Source organism: Carassius auratus, chromosome 27, assembly GCF_003368295.1.
Source record: "Carassius auratus strain Wakin chromosome 27, ASM336829v1, whole genome shotgun sequence".
Classification (NCBI taxonomy): Eukaryota; Metazoa; Chordata; class Actinopteri; order Cypriniformes; family Cyprinidae; genus Carassius; species Carassius auratus.
Genome location: NC_039269.1, coordinates 17,023,949 through 17,047,699, shown reverse-complemented (window position 1 = coordinate 17,047,699; position 23,751 = coordinate 17,023,949). Strand labels below are relative to the sequence as shown.

The 23,751-nt window shown below is 36.6% G+C and overlaps 2 protein-coding genes across 2 annotated transcripts; both read right to left on the bottom strand.

The window, feature by feature from the left end:
* Positions 1 to 959: 959 nt before the first annotated feature.
* Positions 960 to 8,036, bottom strand: tmub1 (transmembrane and ubiquitin-like domain containing 1). The gene is made up of 3 exons (XM_026206252.1): positions 7,913 to 8,036; positions 3,593 to 4,161; positions 960 to 1,854 (listed from the first exon to the last, which is right to left on the bottom strand). Exons 2-3 carry the CDS (start codon positions 4,114 to 4,116, stop codon positions 1,503 to 1,505), a joined length of 876 nt encoding a protein of 291 aa, XP_026062037.1. The 5' UTR covers positions 4,117 to 4,161; positions 7,913 to 8,036; the 3' UTR covers positions 960 to 1,502.
* Positions 8,037 to 9,191: 1,155 nt separating this feature from the next.
* fastk (Fas-activated serine/threonine kinase) lies at positions 9,192 to 19,974 on the bottom strand. The gene is made up of 10 exons (XM_026206251.1): positions 19,320 to 19,974; positions 16,935 to 17,760; positions 15,700 to 16,173; positions 15,471 to 15,619; positions 15,097 to 15,313; positions 13,948 to 14,107; positions 13,758 to 13,849; positions 12,473 to 13,142; positions 12,249 to 12,363; positions 9,192 to 10,824 (listed from the first exon to the last, which is right to left on the bottom strand). The coding sequence occupies exons 2-10, from the start codon at positions 17,716 to 17,718 to the stop codon at positions 10,738 to 10,740; spliced, it is 2,748 nt and encodes a 915-aa protein (XP_026062036.1). The 5' UTR covers positions 17,719 to 17,760; positions 19,320 to 19,974; the 3' UTR covers positions 9,192 to 10,737.
* Between the last annotated feature and the right edge of the window lie 3,777 nt (positions 19,975 to 23,751).

Below are 23,751 nucleotides of genomic sequence, written 5' to 3'. Positions count from 1 at the left end.
TTGCTAACTACAAGGATTTAAGTGAATTTCAAATGTGAAACGATTCTTACTCAGCCAAGCATTCATGCACATATATTTAACATTTAAACACAGTTACATTCCCCAAACACATATTTAGCAGACCTAAAAGCCTTTTTTATGCCTAAAAACCCCATTATACATAAATAAGGTAAGGAAGTCTTTCCATTATGTAAAAAAAAAAAAAAAAAAAAAAAAAACTCATACCAAGTGGTATTCATTTCACACAAAAAGACTTAAAGTTTCAAGATAAAACAAAAGATATACCCCTGAGTTCACAGGCAAGACTGAAGCAGCTAGTCCTAGATTAAAATGCATTTTTGAGGTGTCTCATTCTGACATATTTTAAATTATCAGTGACATTATTCTGTCTCAAGATGCACACCTGCAATGTTTTTTTTTTTTAAGGCATTTTAAATAAAGCGGCTTGATTTTCTTAATTTAACTAAGGCCCAGTCTGGGATTAAACTAAACTCTGTCTGTGAAACCGGGCCATAGTGTCTGAGATTAAAGGTTAGGTAATTTTCAGATTTTACTTTAACATTTTCTTTTCAAACTTGTCACAAGTTCATGTTAATGCAATGAACTAAACCTTTACTTACGTTTCCATTACACCAATGTGAACTTTAAGGAAACTAACTTCATTAAACATTCATTAAATAACATTCTGACACCAGTCTGTTGATAGTAATTGGAAAGATGACTCAGAAAAATTAAGTTAGTTCTGTGCACCATTTGCTTGCAGATACCACATGGTGTGATATTTTATTTATAAGTGAATGACATTCAGACATTTTAAGTTTGACATGAGGCTCCAAAAATGTTTTTGGGGACTACAGTATACAATAAAGTGTGTGCCGTTTTGGAAAAATAGAAAAATGGCTCTCAAAATGATCTTATGATCAGTATTAAAATATTTAAAAAATGAAACCACTCACCAGTAAATAAAAGAATGATTTAATAGATTATATCTCCATTTCAAAAGCCTTATTGTACACAAATTATTTTCATTGTCCCAACACATGAGAGCAGTTCTAGCTGAACTGCTTTACTACAGCTTGAGTCTGGCAGACAGCCAGGCAAGCCTGCTTGAATCTCAAACACCTTCAACTCACAAACCCTCTAACAGGCAAGCCCCAGTTTCACACTGGCAGCATGCACATGAAAACACAAATAAGAAAAAGAGGACAGGCACAATCAGCATCTCTATTTTTCTTTTTTAAAAATCAAATATATAGCATATTTCTATCTGTGACAAGCATTAACTTGGTGCAGATGAAAAATGGCAAAAGTATTGAACCCCCCCAAAAAAACAGACAACCTCAGAAATGTTTCTCTGAAATCACAGCCTTCAGCAAACCTGAAAAGTCCAGAATTCCCAGAAGACATTGCTACTGGCGCTGGTGAGTGAGCAAGTGCAAAGAATGTGTATCTGTATGTGCGCAAACATGTAAATTCTGAATATGAGTGGACAGAAACAGCCATCAACGGCGATACACCCCAAACGCAACAAAACTAAAGAAGATGGTGATGCCCACAAGTGAGGCGGTGGCAGGTGCAGTGAAGAACTGGCGGTACTGGATCTGGAAATACCAGAGCACAGACAACATAAGCACGAACAGAGGCACCATGAGGCTGCCCACATTCAGCGCCACATGCACCTGGTCAGCAGCCCGTGCCCCGGCAGGCATGGCCCGCGTGGCGTGCTGGGAGATGTGGCAGTGCAGAACACTGTTGTCGGCCAGGTTGAGGGAGGCCAGCGTCTGAGCGTCATCCTGAAGGAGCTGACCCTGGTAAATCAGACGTACCTGGTGCTCCTGTCCAGCAAAATAAGTCCTGAAAATGTAATCAAACACACAGATGTTTATATACACACACAAATTAAACACCTACACATGTTGCTTGACTTAAAGCTGCAATAATAGGTGATTGTCTTCAGAACAGTGTTTGTTATGCAGGTTGAAAGTCAATTCACATCTCGATAGCAATCAGTAAGTTAAGTGGTTTAAATGTTTTTATCTGTATTTATATATTCTGTGGAAGGATTAGGACCAAGAAATGGGTTTTACTTCAGTGATATCTGGCTAATGTTAGCATTTTCCAAGATCTCCTACTGCACATTTAATAATGTTAAAAGTTATTATATAACTACACCAAGAAACAGAAAAGGTCTTCCTTCAGAATATTAAAGTATAATAAAATCAGTCAACGTTTCAAATCATAATTACTATGTCAAAATTTTTCCAATATGATTTGGCGTGTAGCTCCAGACAAAGGACAAAAAATAATAAAAATAAATAAATACATCTTAAATATAGTGCAGAAATGTAGGCATATTTAATTTTGTCATCCCTAAATAATTCTGTGCTAATGCATTTGAAACTATTTTTATGCAACATTTTTGGGGAGTTAGGAACATCTGAAACATTTGTATAAAACCTGAAAGAAACAGCGTTTTTAAAAACTCAATGTTTACATTCCATTCAAAACAGAAGAAAACAGAAGTTATTGTGCAGTGATTTTCTTTGCAAATACAAGGTGTCTTCTCAATGAATCTTTCCAAAACTGAAAACTCTCCAAACTGACCTCTCACCTAGCGAAAGAGTGCATTAACCTACTGCAAACATCCTGTGGACTCCCACACATTCAATGCCTCTTATATCCACTAGACATTGAAGAACCCTTCTGCCTGATTTTAATAGAAGGGTACTTGCTTGTAAGAATAGATAATTGTGTCTCATGAGGCTTAAGGAGGTCTCCCTTCGGTTCACTCTTCTGACTGAAAGCATAGTGCGACACACTGCATAGGATGAAGTGGTGGTGTTGGAACAAAAGGTCTCTGGCCGGTAACTGTGTGTGGGCTGCTGCTGCAGACATTTTCTTGGCTGAAGCTTTCTTATTGATTGACAAGAATATATAAGTTGCCTAGTGACAATTTATTCAGCAGGGAGCCAAGGATATAATCCATATGCAAAAACTGAATAAATAGCAAAGATGCCTTCTGAAGAGCATGAATGATCACTGTACAACTGCCATCTTGATATAAGCATGAAAACAGAAGACAAACAGAAGCAACGCAAGCACTATTCAGAATTTAATTGAGAATGCCTGTTAATATCAAGCTGAAGTTTTGAATTTAAATTGAGGTAGCAAACAGGACACAGAACTGCAATTCTGAATTTAAGGACATAGAATTACAATAAACTGGAAAAGAAGAAATGTGCAATCTATAACTTTTTTTTCAGAAAAATAAAACATGAATTTATATGAAAAAAAAATTTACTTGAAGAATTTTAAATAATTACAACATAATTAGAAACTAATAACATTTTCAAATAAATCTGAGTGAAATAATTAATTCCTTGGTGCAACTAATTGTTCACTTCTTAAATTTTTAATTGCCCAGCCCAGAAGTTGTTTTTGCTCATTTAAAATAAATACCTATAAAAATTACCATGTTTCCATCTGTCTGCTGTAATTTTTATGCTGCCTCGAGCATCTTAATCTTACATAAAAACCATTTGATTCAAAAAAAAAACCCCAAACGTTTTCTGATCAGTTTTCAGATGCTTACCGTTTAACGTAACCAATGGTGTCTTGAGGATTCACCTGTGCTGTCCTCTCCGTATCATTCAAGAACTTCAGCCTGAGCACCATGTTTCTTTGGGAGTCATTCGGTGCATCTTCGGCTGAAGGTTGTGTGGCACTTGGGGCGCTGGCTGGAGTTTGAGTCGAGGGACCCGCTGATTCTCGATGTCTCAACCCATCCCTCCCAATCCCTGCTCCTTCCAGGAGGCCTCCATCACCTCCTCCAGCCCTACTAGCATCCGGGGCCTGTCCCGCCGCTCCCGCTTCTGTTCCCGGCTCACTCTTATCGCTCTCGCTGTTCTCGCCGGGCGACGAGTCCGTGTTACCCGCGGGGAGCGGCTCCTGGCTGTCAGTCTCTGTGGAGGGGGAGGTCCCTGGGCTGGGTGAGAGGAGGTGTTCAGGGGGTTCAACAGTGTGAGTGGAGGCCCAGGCCAGAACCAGGACGAGCACCAGGAACACCACTCCAAAGAGCAGGGTGACCTCATCACCCACCCCCTCTATTAGAGCCATCCTGGTCTGCTGTGTCCTGGACTAAGGCAACTTCAGACTAGGCACCTACAGCAAATGTTCACAATTACTGATGACATTCCTGACAGTTAATTATTTCAATCAAATACAGGTTAAACAACAACAGAGTCATCCAGTGTCAAATTAACTCAATTTCTGAAACTTCCCCGGCTCAAATTTGTTATTGGGCTGAAAAAAATTTGAAGAAAGATAATCCAGTATAGTGATGAAAGCCAAAATATTAATTGTTATGTATGAATATTTTCCTGAGATTTAGAGCCAATTTACACAAGCTATAAATGGCTTCAGAAAGATGGCAGCATCATAAGGTTACTTTTACACAGAGATCGGTAGGTCTATTAGTAAAATCTGTTGACTATCACATTATGTGCCAACGGTGACCATTCAAAAATGGGCAAAGACCATTTGCAGGCCTGTAACTCAAAAAGTAACTTAATTCCTTTATATAGATTTAGGGTCTTGAACTATCGGCATCTTAATTTTTAAGGCCTTATACGGTTTGGTTCCAGAGATAGTGGAATCTCAACATGGCACCTGGGGTAAAACGTTAAATTGTGCACATTTTCAGTGGTTAAAAACCAAATGTGGGTCAATTTGCAAAAAAAAAAAAAAAAAAAAACTTTTCTCTCAAAATACTTCTCTTTTAAAGAGGAATTTCGGAAGAACAAATAGTGTTTAAACTAGAGACACATCTGATTTCCTTCTGTCAAAACAACTGCATTGAGCGTAACTGTCACAGTGCCATAAATAATATTTTTCCCAATTTTGCATGGCTATAACTCAAGCAGTATTAAAGATATTGAAATATGATTTTAGACTGTAGTTCTTAAACTTTTCTTGTGGAATATTATCCATTTTCAGTGGTAACATTCCCCCGGAAACTGGCTCTGAAAATTGCCATTTTGCCCCACTTTCAATCTGCTTTCATAAATGTGTGTATATATATGATAGCAGATTACTCCATAAATATAATATCCCTGACATTTAATCTTTCTGCTTTTATCACTAAACATGTTTATCTTTCTACAGAAAAAATATTATCAAAATCAAAAATTTAAGTTGGGAAACTCTGGTTAATTAACTGACATGGAATGACCCAATATTAATAATAATTTAAAAAAAATTAAAGAGATTGCAGCAGCCAATATATATTAACAATATTCTTATTTAACCAGGCAAATTAATTCAATAACTGCCTGCCAATTATACTTCAATATATGTTCACTTCAGAAATTTAGACAAATTAACTTTTTAAAAAGCTATTTTTTTAAAAAAACACATCATGCTAGGTGCTTAGGCTATTTTCATAGTGAAAACCACACTTACTGTTATTTAACATTATTACAAATTTAAATAGAAACCAAGTAAGATATTAAAAACACTTTGTCTCAAACGTTTGAACACTAAATGTGAATTAACCTGATTAAAAACTCAAGGGTACCATGCAGTATAAAACAATTTTCTAAGAGGAGAAGAAATATTACAATTCAACCATGTTTTGACTATATTAAAAATCCTAGATAATTTCAGGTTTTTCATATTTGTGAGAAAACTGATCATTTTAAAAAGACTACTGACATTGTCTGTTGCCTTGGGGGTTCATTTTGTTGTAAAATCTGTTAAGTTTAAGATACAGATACAAAGTTTGTATTTGGTAAATGTGGGGAGAATGATAAACAAGCTTCCTGTTTTCTAACAAAAATAACAAAAAAAAAGTTGCAACTATGGTTTTTTTTTTCTTTAGTTCAAACCCTGGCCTTCTTTGAAGACTCAGTCACAGACTTTTAGCATCCAATACGAGCTTTAAAGTATAACCCAAATATTTGACATGAACCAAGATTTAGCCCATAACACTCAAATTGTTTGCAACAGACAATAGAAATATAGCGAAATATGCATGAGCTACAGTGGAAGCTTTAAGAAGTGCACCATTCAATATCATAAGTTCTTCAGCATAAGTTATTACTTTATGCCATGTCAAAAGTGATTTGTAATTTGTATCTCAAAGCAGTTATTATAAATATTCAAGTCAACAGGAAAAAACAAATCTCGTCAAGAGGAATCTTTAAAATTATTTTACCCTAATCAAGAAATGAGTTATTAATCAACCAATGATCACAGGTTTGCTGGAGCAATAGCAAGATCATCTTTGAGGCAAGACACCACAAGTGCATAGCACACAAATATCACCTAACATATATCATCATTCTTAACACCTCTTATATTTTTTCTGAACTCTTATGTTTTCTGAAATGTTATGCTCGTATGTCAATGATGCAGAATTAAAATTAATTAAAATGAACTAAATTACATTTATTTACAGAAATACGAACATTGGATAAAGCCAGGTCCTCTTTCATTTTGTTGATATCTTCTATTACTCCATAAATAAGAAAATACTTTCACGCTTCATCAGCAAGGGAAATAAAACATTCCCTGTGAATTAACCAGTATTATATCAGGCAAATGATAAATGAACAAACTCCTCTGCAAAAACCTTGGAATGGGAATAAAAAAAGGACATTTAGGAGTACACAAGCACTACTTAAATAGAGGTTTTATGCTCAGTGAATAAGAAAAAAAAGAAACAGTCTTGAAAGATCTCCAAGCGTAACATAAAAACTTAAATGTATATTTTGGAGGTTTTCTTTCTACCTCTCAGGCAGACATGAGGCTCCAGACATGCCACTGAAGCCAAATAACCCTAAATCTCTAAACTGACCAGCACATGAAAAATCAATGATCTTGCCTGTAGTGTCTCACCTTAGAAAACTATGCCATAACCATCTGAATCATTTTAGGCCAATAAATTGGTCCATAAATTTGATGTTTTCCCACAACAAGACTACAAAAGCAGAAATAGTCTGTGTACAATGCTTTAAACTGTTAGAAGCATAAGCCACAACCTTTGAACAGAGAAGCAGTGAAGTGGTCCCTCAGTTAACCAGATATTTCCTGTCTTTAACTCTGGACATCAGCATGTTTCAGGTCATATCTCATGCCGCCTGATGACAGTTGCTTTCATTATTCATGCAGTCCACTGCACAGCACATTTCTCAAGAGCTAAGAGGGTAGAATATGTTCCTCAGAATGCATTTCAAACCTCTATGGCTTTCTTTCATCAGTGAAACAAAATAAGAGATGTTAGACATGAGTTTTCACTTTCATAAAATCGTATTCCATACACTGAGATTGAAGAGAAGCTGTCATTCAATCAAACAGCTCCTCTTCTGTTCCTCAGAAACAGTGTCACACGGGTTTGACACAACACGAGGGTGAGTACATGATGACTTACTTTTCATTAACGTTGGGTGTACTATCGCGTTAACATCTAACATCAAACCTTTTTAAAGCTTCATTTAAATACATAGGTGTGATCGTTCACATAATTACGCGTCTAATCATGAAACGTAAATGTAAAGGTAAGAACACGAACAGGAAACGAAAAAAAAACAACAGCCACGTAACCAGTAAAGTTACATGCACACAGAAAAAAAAAAGTTTATGGTAACGTTAACCTTTTTTTTTTTTTTTTACAAAAACAGCCAATTTTTATATTTTCTAAAGCCATGGGTGTTGGTCTAATAAACATCAGGTGTGTGTTTATTAGTGAACATCTGTCCATGACCGTAAAGGCACCGCTACAGTCACCAAACAGAGCAGCTAACGCGCCCAACACAGCTGGTTCCTTTAGCTACGCGTCGAATGAATGTGTCCTCGAACACTGAGTGGACTAAAACTTTGTAAAAGCCTCTGCGAAGCTCCGAAAACGACTTACCGTTGACATATCACATCGTTTGATGGTCCTTGGTTCGCATAGTTTAGCGTCTACGCTTCCTGATCACTGGCCGCCTAGAACGATGCCACAACGACAACTTCCGGCTAAAAAAACATACCTTCAAAATAAAGGTTTATTGGATTAAATCAAATCCTTCAAGACAACTATAATAATCTAGTCTAAAAAATCCCGATATTATTAATCACGGATAACTTTACTGTACATTATATATTATTAAAATCATAAATTTACGTAATTTGACATAACTAATTCTGAAAGAACTTAAAGGGATAGTTCACCATATGAAAAAGATCTAGTCTTTTTTTATTATCTTCAGTGGAACATGAAAGATTTATCTCAATAGCCACCAAAAATGTTTTGTTACATTCTTTGAAAAATCTTTTCTTATGTTGCCCAGAAGACACATCACTCATATCTGGAACGACGTGAGGGTGAGTAAATGATGAGCGAAGTGTAAGTGTTCTTTAAGAAAATTCTAACACTTTACCTGTCAATGCAGCTGTGACAAAATAAACAGACACTCTTTTATGAATGCAAGTATTTTGCAACTAGATCATCTGAAGATTAAGTTTTTACTGTCTGTCCTTCACACACAGATGCTTAAATGTGTTGGACAATAAATGACAAACTCAGAGCTGCCACTAGCAGCTGATAAGACTGTGTTAAACAGGCTGAATCCATTACGTTTGACAGGCCAGCTTGAAGCTCTTGACAAAATCCCTTTAAATTTAATAAATCCATTTTTAAGATTTAGATATTCAACTTTTGATGAGGATTTATCGAAAGATGAGACAAATTGTTAACAAACTACCACATTGTTAATTGAAACAATGCTGAAATAAAATGAATAATCATTAATATTAGACAAAAAAAATTATAAAAAACAACTAATATTTAATAAAATATCTTCCTTTGTCTTCTGCAGAAGTAAACCAAACAGATGTGGAACAACGTGAGGGTAACTGAAATGAATCTGGAACAAAATATTGATAATAAAAATATTTATTATAATACGAACAATTAATAATATAGAATAGAATGTAACTCGGTGGACAGCAAAATAGTTACCAAACTAAAATAAAAAGAAAACTGAAAGCTAATAATAATAATAATAATTCAAAATGTTAATATATACTATAAAATTATTTAAATTTTACTAAAATAACACTACACATTGGCTTTAACTTGACATAAGTGTAGAATGTAATATTAGGATATTACAACTACCTTGAAAAAATTAATTGAAGACAAACAAAACTTTCTTCCATTTCATTTTTAATAATCTTTTTTTTTATATAGACATTTTAATACGTATATATAAAGAGACATTTCAATCCATTTCCCCACCTGCTACCCGACACAGACATTCACTCACACGGTCCACTTACATTCACTTCCCATAATAAATTATCTTTCCCTCTAAAGAAAGAGCAAAGCAAATGCACACCGAGAAAGTGGTATATGGTTGAATCACACAAAATACATCTTCCATATTAAGATCTGATATTGGGATCTTTATGCTTTTCGTATCAAGCTACTCAAAGCACATGAATGTAAGCAATGCCTTGATTTAACAAACCTTCTTGGCTTTATTTGAAATCAACTATGCAAAACTTATTTTGTACTTATTAAAATAAACTATGATAATACTTTAACATCACACTAGAGAGTTGCCTGTCACTGTGGCAAATATGAAGATGACAAATCCAACTGGATTCCATGAATTAATTTCTTTTTAATGATGAAATTAACTGCAGCTACATTGACTTGTCTTTTCATAAAAGACTTTCATTAAGCTTTTTATTTAGAATTTGTCTGAATATTACAATGAGCATATATTCATACACTAAAGGCACAATCTAAAAATGCAACATTCTCCACATGGGAGAGATGAAAACATTATTTAATAACTATCCTGCAGTCAACTTTGTGCATTGCTTTTTCCCCTCACATGACACCAAAACGGTTAATCATTTTGAGAAAATAAAATACATAAACATAACCCATTCCTGCATATAATAATTATATAATATATAACTATCTATTCTGTAAATCCATACAGTTCACGTCATAAGACTTTTAATCAACATCCCCATTTATTTCTTACAATCTACGTCCATATTTATCCCCAAAACCTCAATTCTTTTAGGTTTAAAACCAAAGAGCAGCAGTGGTCGTTGCGGCAGCATCTGAAATACAAATAGCTGTGGCTCATCACCACAAGACCCCTGCAAACCTGTGTCCACATCCATGAAATATAGTCTACTATACTTGCCCCAAAAGTCAAACTTAGTTCCTGCTCCCAAATTTGCACCTAAACACACACACAAAAAAGGGGGATGTGGGAACGCCATCAAAAGCTAAAATAAATTGCTGGGGAACTTATAATAACAAACTGCCTGCTCTTCTCACCTATACCGAAAAACACTCACTTTGTGCTGCTGATGTTTTGTGATGGTTATTGAGAATGAATGGAGGGAAGTAATGTTTGCTTGATGACGCTGAATAAGCTGTATCATCCAGGCACAGTTAGACTACATATATTATTTTGAACTTTGCCCAAAGAAGATCTCTGTGTAATTAAAGAATAACAACAACACCCACCCAGATTCCTTGTGTCAGCCAAAGTTTTGTCCTGAAATCAAGGACTGTTCACATCCTGTGTACAAACGCACTTACAGATGCTCACATACACACACAGACACATAAGTACACCATAGTCTTTCTGAAAACAACGAGACCTCTTGAAACTGTGGATGTCGCACATGCTCTCTGAAGCACACAAACACACTGCATTAATGTCGTCATAAAGGAACCTCCAGCAGCTTTTTGTGTAGGTACTGCTTCACTTCCTCTATCCCGTTCAGCTTCTCCAACTCCAAATAGGGCAACTGCAAGTAAAATACAAGAAAATTTATTTTACTTTACTTTTTTTTTATTTTTATTTACTTTTTTTTTTGTAAATTCCTTATTTTTGCCATAATCTAATGCTACCTTAATGCAATAGAGATTTGACTATTAAGCAAGTTTGATCAAAAATAGTAAAAATGTATTGTTGTACAGTACTATTTCAATTTAAAACAGAAATATTAGAATATTATATATAATATAATATTACAATATTAAAACAGATCAAAGTATTCCTTTGATCATAAAGCTAAATTTTCAGCATCATTACTACAGTCTTCAGTGTCACATGATCTTTCAGAAATCATTCTAATTAGCAGTAGACCGATATATTGCCAAGGCCGATATATCACCCGATAATTGGCATTTTTCAAATATCAGCATCGGGCATATGTTTTTCTGCTTGGCTGATGTGTTTTATTTTGATGGTGCACCAGACTTTTGACAGCATTGAGAGAGGAAACGCCTGAGCACACAGTGCTCACACTCACCCTCTTGTTCGCTGTCGTTAACAATTCTGTCTAAGATGGATAGAAGCTTCTAATAATCAGATAGAACAGTTAAACAAAGGAATTAATGTATACAAAAAGTATTTTAACAATTGATTTCCTATTGTTAGTAATAGAAAGGCAAACATTATAATACTTTCTCGTTTGCCATCAGCATTTAAACAATTCTTTGAATGACTAATGAACATTTAATTTCACAAACCTCGCAAACTTAGTTGAGTCCAGCTGTGAGATCTTGTGAAGCATGCATTTTTATCCGGTATGATCATGTGTTTTCTGTGTGACAGTCGGTCTGTGCTTTAAACTTGTGATTTCAAATTATGCTGCGCATTTGCCCACTGTCATATTCAGGTTATTTTCACTGTGTGCTGTATGTAAAATGAGGGTTATCCTGACTTTATTTGAAAAATATGATTCCCAATGCACATAAACTTCCCAGAATACTGAGTGCCCTGTTGATTAGTGTTTACTTACTTTTTAATTATATTTTTAAATAAAATACTTTGTCATCTAATGTATGTTTATTTTACACATGTATTTTTTAATCCATTGTCAAATGATTGCAAACTTCTTAAATATTAATTAAAATGTAAAAATGAAAAATGATATCAACTTTATAAGAATAAAATATTGCTATATTATCCCCATGCAAGCATATTTGTTTAGAAGAACTCAAAATGTTAGATTTAATATGTATTTTAATGTGTATATATACATTGACATAAACTATTGATTTTAGTATAGTGTTTTTTATTTTATTTTTTAAAGAAGATAGCTGCAATCATATTAGGTTTGAATGTACTAATGAATGCTACATAAAAAAAATAATATTCTGCTATTAAAATTAAGTCAGATACCAAATATTGGTGGGTCCCTATTATTTTTTGTTCAGTGTTTACCTGTAGTATGATGTAGCCCAGTAACTGCAGGTGACGGTCTCTCATCGCCCTGGACCCGACCAGCACATCAGAATTATGACAGTAATGCCATTTATCATTTACAGACATAATAACCCTGCATGTGAGGAAGAAAAGAAATAAAGAATGGGTTAAAGATAATGAGAAAGACATTGAAGCCAAGATGGTATAGATATGGTTGACTGAATGATTAAGGAAGGACTGACCTCTTCACCTGCTCTCCTGGGGTCCGGTCAGCTTCAGGGTGGTCTGGGTTGTGAAGCTGCAGTGGAGAAGCGGCCACAACATCACTCTCACCCCTCTCTGGGTACGATACACCTTCGTAAAATGGAGCGATTTCACAGTCCGGCACCGGGTTTGCTCCTGTTGCAGCACCTCCCTCGTCCTCCAGGATTTTTCCAATGGAGAACTGGAACAGGGAGTCTTGCGGTGCAACCGTGCCTGGAACAGAGGGTCCTGTCTGGGTCAGGCAGTCTGAGGGGCTACTGAGCGTGGAGCTGTCCTGGCTCTCCAGAGAGTGCTCCTTGGCTAGAGTCGAGTAATAATCTGAAGTGGTGTAATATGGGTTGTAGTCCAGCAGGACCGTTCCGTTAGGACCGACGCTCTGAGATCCTCCTCCTGCTGCTGCTGCTGCTGGGGGACGCATGGGAGCAGACAGGAAGGCAGACTCCTCTGCTGCTTGTTTGTCGACCCCTTCCTCCAGTGACGGGACAAAAGGAGAGAACTTCTGGAAGTCAGTAGTAAGGGCTGCGACAGAGCTGGAGATCCCCTCTGGAGATTTGAGGTTCAGGACTACACACGCGGTTGAACCTGCTGCTGCTGTGCCTGTTCTGATGGGGAGGACACGGCCCGTGCTGTCCACCCACAGCAGGAAATCTGAGTCAAAAATGCCACATGAATTTAATAGTAATACCAAAATGAATATTAATGTAAAATTGAATGAAAGTTATTTTAAATTGTAATAATATTTCATGATATTACTGTATTTTGTAAGCTTACATTTACTGTTTATTCCAGAGCAAATAAGTGCAGATGGAGCATAAGACACTTAAGTATAATAAAAAAATGTAATCAATAGTTTGTCAACACAGTCAACATATGTGTAGATATATAACATAAATAAAGCTACAAAACAACTACCATAAGAGAAAACTACACATTAATTCGTAATAGCACCAAACAATTCTAATTCTACACAACAAAAATGGATAATACTTAAATTCATGCATACACCCACATCATTTCTTAAATTACCAGCAACAGCCATTACATTTTTCTGTATGGTTGTTAGGTGTCAGAAGTGGGAATCTGATTTATTTCTGGGGCTTAAGTTTACTTTGGGACTTTTTAGAAAACTTCATAAAATAAATATAAACATCATGGCATGTTATTTAACCATCTTTAAATTAAATAGAGCAATACCATATAGACCTATATTGGCTATATCAGTTGACCTCTACAAAAATGCATGGATTACAAGAAGAAAATGACCTGTGTAATATCCTGGTGCGAGAACTTCATCTTGTTTGTAGCCATGCTCACCAACAAGCTGTCGGAGTGCCTCTGCAACCAGACCTTTATAACTGCAACACAAACACTCTGAGCTCACGGCTACCTGGACAAATTGATGCAACCTCTCTTTTGGATTTCAGGATACTGGCAGACTTCTAAAGTCACTAACCTGTATTTGCGGTTCACCTCATCTGCAGTTAAAGCGTGGTCGAACATTAGCACTTTGTGTGTATCCTGAAGGCGAGGTCCAGTGTAGTCCCTGTATTCCAGCTCGACGGCTGCATCCAGTAGTGAAAGATAGCGTCGTACAATCAGAGCATATGGGCTGTCTACAAACAAGAGATAGAGGAAAAAATGACAATAAACTCTTTTACATCGTTACAACAACAAAAAAATCTAATAAATGCTGTTAAAGAATTGTGGGGAAAAAAATTATGATTTCCACAAAATAAGCAGCAAAACTGTTTTCAACACTGATAATTTTTTTTTCCTTATGCACCAAATTATTGTATTATAAATGATTTCAGAAGGATCATGTGACACTGAAGACTAGAGTAATGGCTGCTAAAAATTCAGCTCGCATCACAGGAATAAATTACATTTTTTTAAACAGAAAACTGTTATTTTGAATCACAATAATTTTATATTATATTTTATACATTTTTTTACTGAATTTTTTTTAATAAAACCATCCTTAGTATGCATGAGAGACATCTTAAAACAACATATATAAAAAAAATAATAATAAAAAATTTAATAAAAAAACAACATGCAAACCCCAAACTCAAACTTTTGATATTCCGTTGTAAGAAGCTTCTAGAATTATTTTAATGAAACAAAACCAGAATTCTTTGTTCTGTAAGGTGAAAAAAATTAAGTATTTATACATATCATTTTGATTTAATAATATGAAACATGACCTAGACATGCCTTCATCCTTTTTGGAATTCAGTTTAATTTTTTATGCGAGTAATGTATTAAAAGACAGTACCTTTATATTATGGTAAGCACAGTATAAATAAATACTGTTAAAGAATTGCAATGAATGTTATGTAAAGAAATAAGGTCACCAGCAGAGGTCACAATTGCTATGTGTCACCTATAATGTGTTTGCAATAGTGTGTACTGGTCTAATCCAGTTTTAGTGTTTACTTTTATGTGACCAGGATATTATAAATAAGTTTCATTAAACATTGAAAAAACCATCTGAACAAATAATGCTATTTAAAGGCTGACTATTTTATCTTTTCCACAGACAAGCACTAGTCTTCTTAGCACTCCACAGACAAGCATTCAGTAAAGACCAACTCCAACTCACTGGTGACATTACTGATGAACGCTGGGGAGAAGACACGGTGAAGAACGAGCCCAGGGAAATGGCCCAGCTGAAATAAAGACATGAGGATGTTTACGGTGGCCAGCGGAGAACTCGGAGCCTTTAGTTCAAGCACCATCTCCAGCTTAGAGAAAAACTGAGCTTCATTAGCCGGCCGATAACTCATACGACTGAACGGGAAAACAAGCTTCTGGATCACCTACACAGAGAAAATGTTAAAAGGGGAAAGGTTAAATACAATACATTGCTCATATGGTTTCATCAGCATTGTATAATATGGAAAATGTTTTTATTTTACTCATGTTCTTTCCTATAGAAACAACTCTTTAATACCAAAACTGGACAAGTTCTCTAACCTTGCTGTCCAGGTATTCACCCTTCTTGACCAAGAAGTCAGCGATGGTGTCTAGCAAGCGTGTTTCTCTGAGCCGATGGCGAGCGATGTATTTGGCGATGAGGGCCATGGTGTAAGGCGTAATGCTATCAACCTTTTTAGGCAACTCCTCTAAAAGATAAAAGACAGTCATCCCCCATTCAGTTTTTGTGTATGTTTAAAAGCTGCATGATTTTAACTTGTTAACTCACCTGCAAGGCTGCTCACAAACTTCTCCTGCCTGTTCTGGTAGAAGAGGTGAGAGCTGAAGATAAGCTCGAGGCTCTTGTTGCTAGCCTCCCTGGCGCAAGCTGACAGCATCTCATCCAGCAGAGCCATCTCATGGTCCCGGACGCTGCTAACACTGGCCAGTGTGTGCTTCACCAGGCGCAGGATCTTCCGGTTCACCACCAGCTGCTCAGGAGAGACTCCCTCTGCCGCCCGCAGCGCTCTCCATTTAGTGCGGTAGTAGGAGAGAAGCAGGAAGAGCGTCTGTGGATGGCGCTCCCGCTCAATGTTCTTCTCTAGCCCGGCGAGACATGATTCAATCAAGGGATGCTGGCTGGACGGATGAAGCTTCATGCTGCTGCTGAAAACCATGGAGATGTCCTTTTGGTTAAACTGGGACAGGCGAGCCTGGGACTCTTCCTCCAGAACCTTTACGATCTGAGAGTCACTGGGCAGCCCTGAGTGAGATGGAGAACACAGAGGATCTATACAAAAATACATGTTTTTATATTAAATATTGGCAAGAAACTATAGACTGTAACTGGGTCTTTGACATGGCATGAACCTAAAAATGTTTCAAACAACAAGAACTTTAATATCAAAACATATTTATGTATTAATATATTTATTATTATTTGGGCACCCTTTTGCTTCAATAACAGCAATAAGAGCTACTATGAAAAACATGCACCATGCACTTTTTTTTGCCCCTTGTATATTATGTGCAGGTAATGATTATCATTATTAATAAATATTGTAAATAAACATTTAGCAATTAATTGTTTTTACAATTTTTAACTATGATAAATATTTTTTAACTGTGTTTTACAACCAATTTTTTTTTTCTTTTTTTTTTTTTTACACATTTGCTTAATATTTAGACATCCTTTTACTTTAATGACTACATAAATGCAAGCTGCTATAGAAATAGCTATAGCTATTTTGCACCTTTTCTCCATTAAATATTCCTGGGGAAAAAAAAATCGATATATGCATTGTGTGTGTTTTTTTTCTTTAAAGCACTTCATTTCAATTAACCCTGTTAAATGGAAGTAAGGAAACACGACCTTTGAAAGGGTCATGTTTAATGTCAATGGCATATGCCTAATTACTTACTAATAAAAAAATAGTGCAAAATGTAATATTAAAAAATGCCTGTCCATGTTATCTAACTACACTGCATTCACTTTAGCTTCTGAACTAAAAGGTGATGACTCACCAAGAGCAGCTACAGCATAAAGGCAGTTAACAATGCTGAAGTTGTCAAACTTGGCACAGTCACTGACAATGGCATCACAGAGCGTCTGAAAATCCTGATTGTCCAGAATCTGTCGTATGGCGTTCTCCCCCGAACCTCCAGCAGAGGATGCAGGTGAGGCCCCGTCACCCGCTCCCCCACCGCCGCCTGATCCGCTCCCACCCGCCTGACCTCCCGCCTGCTGCAGCACCAGCAGCTGACCGATCTTCTGTAGGGCAATAGGGTAATGATTGTGCGAGATCTTCCCTGGATTCTGGGTGACCCAGCGCAGAACTTCATCCACGGTGCGCGAGCGATCGATCAGCCGCTTCATGGTGAAGAAGGTGTCGTAACTCATCTTCTCGTGGATGAAGTTCCAGGTCTTCTTCTTGCCATGGTGCAAATGCGCGTGAGGCTGGTAGTGTGGAGGGGGGAGGTGGGTGACTTGAGGGTGTGTGTGGTAGTGCTGGTGGGTCTGGTAGTGGGGCCGGTGGGCGTCTAGACGGGCTTGATAAACAGGTGGGTAGCTCTGAGGCTGATGGACATGAGGGTGATGAGGCGGGAGCTGATGATGGTGGTTCTCCAGCATGGGCGGCCCTCCTCCCATCAGGCCGATGCGGCGTCCTGGCTTACCCCCACCACCACTGTACATACGTGTGGTGTACATACTAGTGAGGGCACCTAAACTCAGTAGGAGAGAACGCTGGTGGGACGAGGAGAATCTCCTGCAGGTTAAGAGGCCAAAGCATACAGACAGCCCCAGCATGGTATATAGGGTGGTCCAGCAGTGAAGTTCAAAAGAACACTCCTATAAACATAAAGCACATATTTTACTGAGTACATTTCACAGTGCAGTTTTTTTAAGTCTCTTTCCAGCTGCTTTTAGTGCTGAACCACAATGAGATGTAACATTATGGTCCAGTGCTTAAAGAAACTAATCTCCACACAAATGAATCAGACAGGAGGTGCTCCAGAAATAGACAGTAACTTGAGAATTGTCAGGCTGATGTGCCCTTTCCATCAGAGGCTGAGCGGAGGAGAGGATGTGCCGTCCTCATATCTGAACCAGACCTCATTCATGAATTAGGATGGTTGGCATAACACAATAAAACGATACTGATTCTAAGGTTGATCCAGATAAAAAAAACTTTAAAAACAGCTATCCAGATGAGAATGTAGACTAAAGTTTGAGGTCAGAAAGAAATTAGTACTTTTATTCAAAAAGGATGCATTAAACATAGTTAAAAATATATCTCTAAAACACGCTGCCCCTTTGAACTTTGTTAACTGAAGAATCCTGAAAAATGTAGCATGGTTTCCACAAAAAGCAGTACAACTGTTTATCCAAATATAGTATATTGCATTATGACTCTACACAGAGACTGGCATTAGAAGTGCATCTACTGTCAGTGACTCGTGTTGGTGGGTCAATGGTTGGACTAGTCACTACGGAAACACTGATCTTATGACCACAGCATCAGTTAGCCAATCAAGAGGTGGTCTCTGAGAACATCAACAAACATCAAAGATTATTTAAATGCTGTTTCCACAACATTTGCCCCTTCAATTAAAATTCTGTCATCATTTACTCAACCTCATGTTGTTTCAAACTCAAAAACACAAAAAGAGCATTTTGTCCAAGGTGCTCTTTTCCATACAAGGAGCTCGAAGGTGGTTAGTTTAGTGATTTATATAGCATACGTTACTCGAAGAATGTCTTCAGACTTGGAATATAGTCATATAAATAACTTTAATGATGCTTTTATCCCCGAAATTGTATCTTTCCACAAAAATATTAAGCACTGCAAATATTGATATATGAACATTGATATATGAAGAAATATTTCCTGAGCATCAAATCATCATATCAAAATGATTTCTGAAGGATCACGTGACACTAAAACCGGAGTAATAATTCAATTGAATGTTGCTCTTTTCCATACAATGACCTTAATGCTGACCTCCCAGCTGTCAAGAATGATTTTCATTGATGACAACGATTTTTGAGTTCACAAAAAAAAAAAAAAAAAAAAAAAAAAAAAGCTTTTGCATATGTTCAGACTTGGAATACAGTTAAACAAACTACTTTATGTTTTTGTCCTCATTCGTTAAACTCGGTCATTCTGGTTTGGATGACATGAGGTGGGTGAGTAAATGATGAAGGATATTTAATTAATGTTTCTTTAACTCAAACGTCTAACAGTATTTTTAACACTTGTTAATAGTTTCATTGTACCTGTACAGTGACAGTAAAAAGCTTGAATTGTCTTAATAAATGCACCACTATAAAACAGATTAGGTCTAAAATGTTTCCCTTACAACACTGCTATGGTCCTGTCGTGATAATGTCTTGTAAAGCAGGCTTACATGTTTCTCTCAGAGGCTGGCGCAGGGATGGATGTGCAGGGTCAGGAGGATGAGTTCAAAGGCGGGAGTTGGTGACATTGGCTCTCGATTCAGATCATCCAAAGGTTAACTGTGCTGCACAGCCGTGTGGATTTACAAACTGATATTAAATAAAGGCTTAAACGGGACTGACATGTTGTAAAAGCAGGATTTGTGGAGCATCTGCTGAGGCCCCGGAAGAGGAGCAGAGCTGCGCACTGCTAACAAACTGCTACACCGACGAGGATTTCACACGATCTGCAGTTTAATACTGAGGTTCATCTGCTTCGCGTAACGAAACCGAGACAGTTTTAATAAAATATGGCTAATATAGTGCGTGAATTTGGTGCGATCCGGTAGGACATGGCTTGATCAACATGCGCGACTCTTTTTCAGCAGCTAAAGTCAGTGATTTTATCAGTGTAGGTGAAGGTAAAGCTTCCTGAGCGGAACTGTTTGTCTCTGTGATCTCGACACAGATCCACACACGAGACTCGTGTCCCGTCGGCGCGGAGGACTCGTCTTTCAGGCCTGTAACCGGGGAGCACAGCCTTCCGTTACACTCCCCTTGCACTCTGCCAGTGGTCATCCGCCGCCCCGGTGATCGCCATGTTCCCGGAAGTCAACAGAGGCTGGCCGGAAACACGTGCTTGTCAGGCGGTGAGAATTTTTTTCCCTCTGTCATAATATTAGTCTTTCTAATTTAAGTGAAAATAAAAAATAACAAAATATTGTTTAATTATTGAATTCATTGTACAATACAACTTATTCACTACTCTCTCTTTCCCAACATCTTAACTGAGATGTACAATGTATAAAAAACATACATACATTATTTTCATATTTTATCACACAATTAATGTTGATAGCTATTTCTATCTATCTATCTATCTATCTATCTATCTATCTATCTATCTATCTATCTATCTATCTATCTATCTATCTATCTATCTATCTATCCTCTGTGTGTCTGAGTCTGATTGGGGTTAATCTGATTAGTGGATTGTGTTTTTAAAGTAATTTATAAGAACTGCAAGAATCTAAATATAACTTTTTTTTTGTCATATGACATTATTCACTGCTAATATGCGCGTTTTCTTTTAGTATTTCACTATTGATTTTGTTCAGATAATCAGGAGCAAAGATCACGTTTCTTCACATTTGTTATTTCCACACATTGTGTCACACTTTTTCATATTGATTCAGAATATGATACCTTTCTCTATTCTCTAAAGTTGGCCATTCTCAAATTAATGCAAGACTGCAAACTGTATTAACATTTAAGCAGGGGACCTTTATTGGTTTTATTGTTAATTAAACATCCCTCACACGGCTCTGGGAGGTGAATAAAGGTCCCCTGTAGCGAATCAATGAGTTTTTGTGAGATAAATATCTATATTTCAAATGTAATAAACACTTTTTCTCTAACTTCTGCAGACTGTAGTACCCAGGGAGATGTGCACGTGCCTCTGTGAAATGTGGGATTTTTTTTTTTTATTACATTTGAAATCTAGATATATTTCTTCAAAAATGCATTGATTCACTACAGGGGGCCTTTATTTACCCCCGGAGCCATGTGAGGGATCTTTTATTACAGATACTTGCACTTTATTTCACATCTTCTGAACTGTTGACAACAAACACCCACTTACCTCCATTGAAAGGCCTGGAAGAGCAAATACAATTTTTTTATATAACTCTAATTGGATTATTCTGAAAGAAGAAAGTCAGACACACCTAGGATGCTTGAAGAGTGAGTAGAAGATAGACAAATTTTCATTCTCGGGTGAACTATCCCTCTAATATTATTGATGAGGTGTTATGTTGTGAGGGGCCCACCCCCTTGGTTGTGTGAATGGTGCTTCACCCCTTATGGTTTTACACACTGTAAATTCTTTTGTTTTATTTTTTACTTTTAACAAACTTCTTGACTGTACTAATTAATTTCAGCAGTCCTTCAGATTGAATAATTTTTTTATATTCCATGTAACTTATCAGTTAATATGAGGTCATGAAAACAAGGTATGCCCAGTGCTAACAGTTTGAACAATATTGCTTAAAGAAGCTATAAATTAAGTTTAATTTGACATTGTCATGCATTGCTAGCTTCAAGTCCCTTAATGTAATTTGTGTTATCTACATAAATTAAACCATTAAGTATAACATTGCAGGACGTATAATTAGACCTATAAAAATCAAATTAAAACAGCAAAACATCTTTTCAAGATTTAAAAAAAAAAAAACGTTAAGAACAATTTTACAATATGTTTTCTATTAATAATATTTAGACATGTTTAAAACGTTTTAAAGAACTTTTCAGTTGACATTAACACTTAGGACACACTACTGTAATATTTCCATATTTCTCTCAGAATTACCTGATGACGGTGAAACATACTGAGAAAGTTGGTAAAACAGTAATTTCCTCTAATTAATATAGAATATGGTGTATTATATAATTTATATTTTTCAAGTGACGTCACACCCTTATAGGTATTCCCAATGGCAGTGGAAATGCAAACCGAGCTGAGTCGTGACATGCTGTACTGAGTCGTACAAAGCAGTGTAAAGCGCCATATGAAGCGGGACAAATACCTCTAGTGTTCCAGGCCAGGGTGACCTCATAGCAATCACAGAGCATCCTCATGACAAAAAGAATACAACCAACAGTTTATATAGAACCCCCCCCCCCCACCCCCCCCCCCCCCCCCAGTTCCTGGAAAGCTAATTTGGTTTTTTGATTACTTCAGCTTGTTTTTCCACTCTACTCAACTCATTATTGCAACACACCAACTTTGGTTTCCAGTGTTGGGAGCATTTAGTACTCAAAAGCATATAAATGTTAAACCTGCACGAAAGAAAGAAATGTTGATTATGATTAATTTAACATAAATCTAATCTAAAATAATAATAATAATAATTCACAATCCCTCGTTGATCATTTTTCTTATACATGATCATCAATCCTTCATTCATCAAATTAATCTGACAAGCTTACATCATTCAATTATAGGTTTTTGCAAAGAATAAATTAACAGTCACTGGTAACACAAATTTAAGCAATGGTGAAAAAAAAACATTACCAAATAAAGTGTAAAAGAAATTCTAAATTCTAAATTTAAAAAAACCTACCTGAATCTTGAACTCAATCTCGTCAGGTGTGGGATACCACTAAATCTGAATGGGTAACACAATAATACAGTGGGCAACAACCAGAAACGAAGCTGCTTGTTGCTCATCATGAGCTGACTGGAGATCTCCACATCATCCTGGATCCATAGAAAAAAGACATCACTATCTCACCCCCCTTGGGGTGACAGCATTTGTGATTTCAAATATTTGGAATTTAATTTTTATTGAATCTAGAGTATTGCCAATTTGTGAATTGTCAGTCAGTTGAACGTTTTACCAATCCTGCCACAATTTTGGATGGCTGGCTGCTCTCTTAGTCTTTAGGAAAGTTTCAGGTGAAAGTTTCACCTTTTCCTGCATTGAATCAGTCGGTCTCCATGCTGACTTCTCAGAAGTGTCCACTTCTTCTTTCAGAAGGGGAGCTGAAGGCCCATCAGCGACTTTCTTTTCTCTCTGCAGCAGAGTTTCTGCTTCTTTCCCCACTCCAGTCTATTCGCTTCCACTCTGGCTGTTCTAGAAGCTGCTGGTCACAGGTGAAATCTGAAAACATGAAGAACCGCATGAATCAAATTGATTCTTTGTAAATTCTGTCCACAGTTGTGTCTGAGTAATTAGCTCTTTATTTAATTTCCACTTTTTAACCTTCTCTTTCAGTGGTCTCTAATTTCAAAAGTCTCATCTGGTTGACAACAGCAGTTCCCCATTCTATTTTAATAAAGGAAGTTCTTTTTTTTGCAGACAACTTTAACTTACATAAAACAGCAGTAATTTCCTTTAAATCAGTACAGAATATGGTGTATAATATAATTGATTGATTGATTTTCACGTGACGTAACACCCATATAGGAACCCCTGGAGGGCAAAACAAAGATTTGCTCCACTGACCTATAGTTATTTTTACGCAGACTGCATTAAGTAGTAATGTAGTAAAACACAGATTATTAAAAGGAAAAATTCAGTAAACACTTTATTGATTATGTATATTTTGTACAGGCAAGCATGATGAACCCAGGATATAAACACAATGTGCAAAGTGTCACATTAAATAGTTTCCCATAGATTACCATTCTAAGAAAAGTGAACCATTAAGCAGATTGCATTCATATCCGGGCCTCATCTGCTTGACTATGTAAACTATGCATCATTATTATGGTGATTATTGAATCTGGTCTTTTAATATTAATATTTTAAATACTAAATAATGTGACTGAAAGCTATGAATAGCAAAGGATTATTTATTTTTTTACTTTACTAGAAACTTAAATTACTGTGAGTTGTGTGT

Coding starts and splice junctions, on each gene's coding strand:
- tmub1 (XM_026206252.1), bottom strand. CDS start 4,116: ATGGCTCTAATAGAGGGGGTGGGTGATGAGGTCACCCTGCTCTTTGGA. Junction 1,855..3,592: donor ACCATTGGTTACGTTAAACG/GTAAGCATCTGA, acceptor TTACATTTTCAG/GACTTATTTTGCTGGACAGG.
- fastk (XM_026206251.1), bottom strand. CDS start 17,718: ATGCTGGGGCTGTCTGTATGCTTTGGCCTCTTAACCTGCAGGAGATTC. Junction 15,620..15,699: donor GTTTGTGAGCAGCCTTGCAG/GTGAGTTAACAA, acceptor TTTATCTTTTAG/AGGAGTTGCCTAAAAAGGTT. Junction 13,850..13,947: donor GAGGTGAACCGCAAATACAG/GTTAGTGACTTT, acceptor TTTGTGTTGCAG/TTATAAAGGTCTGGTTGCAG.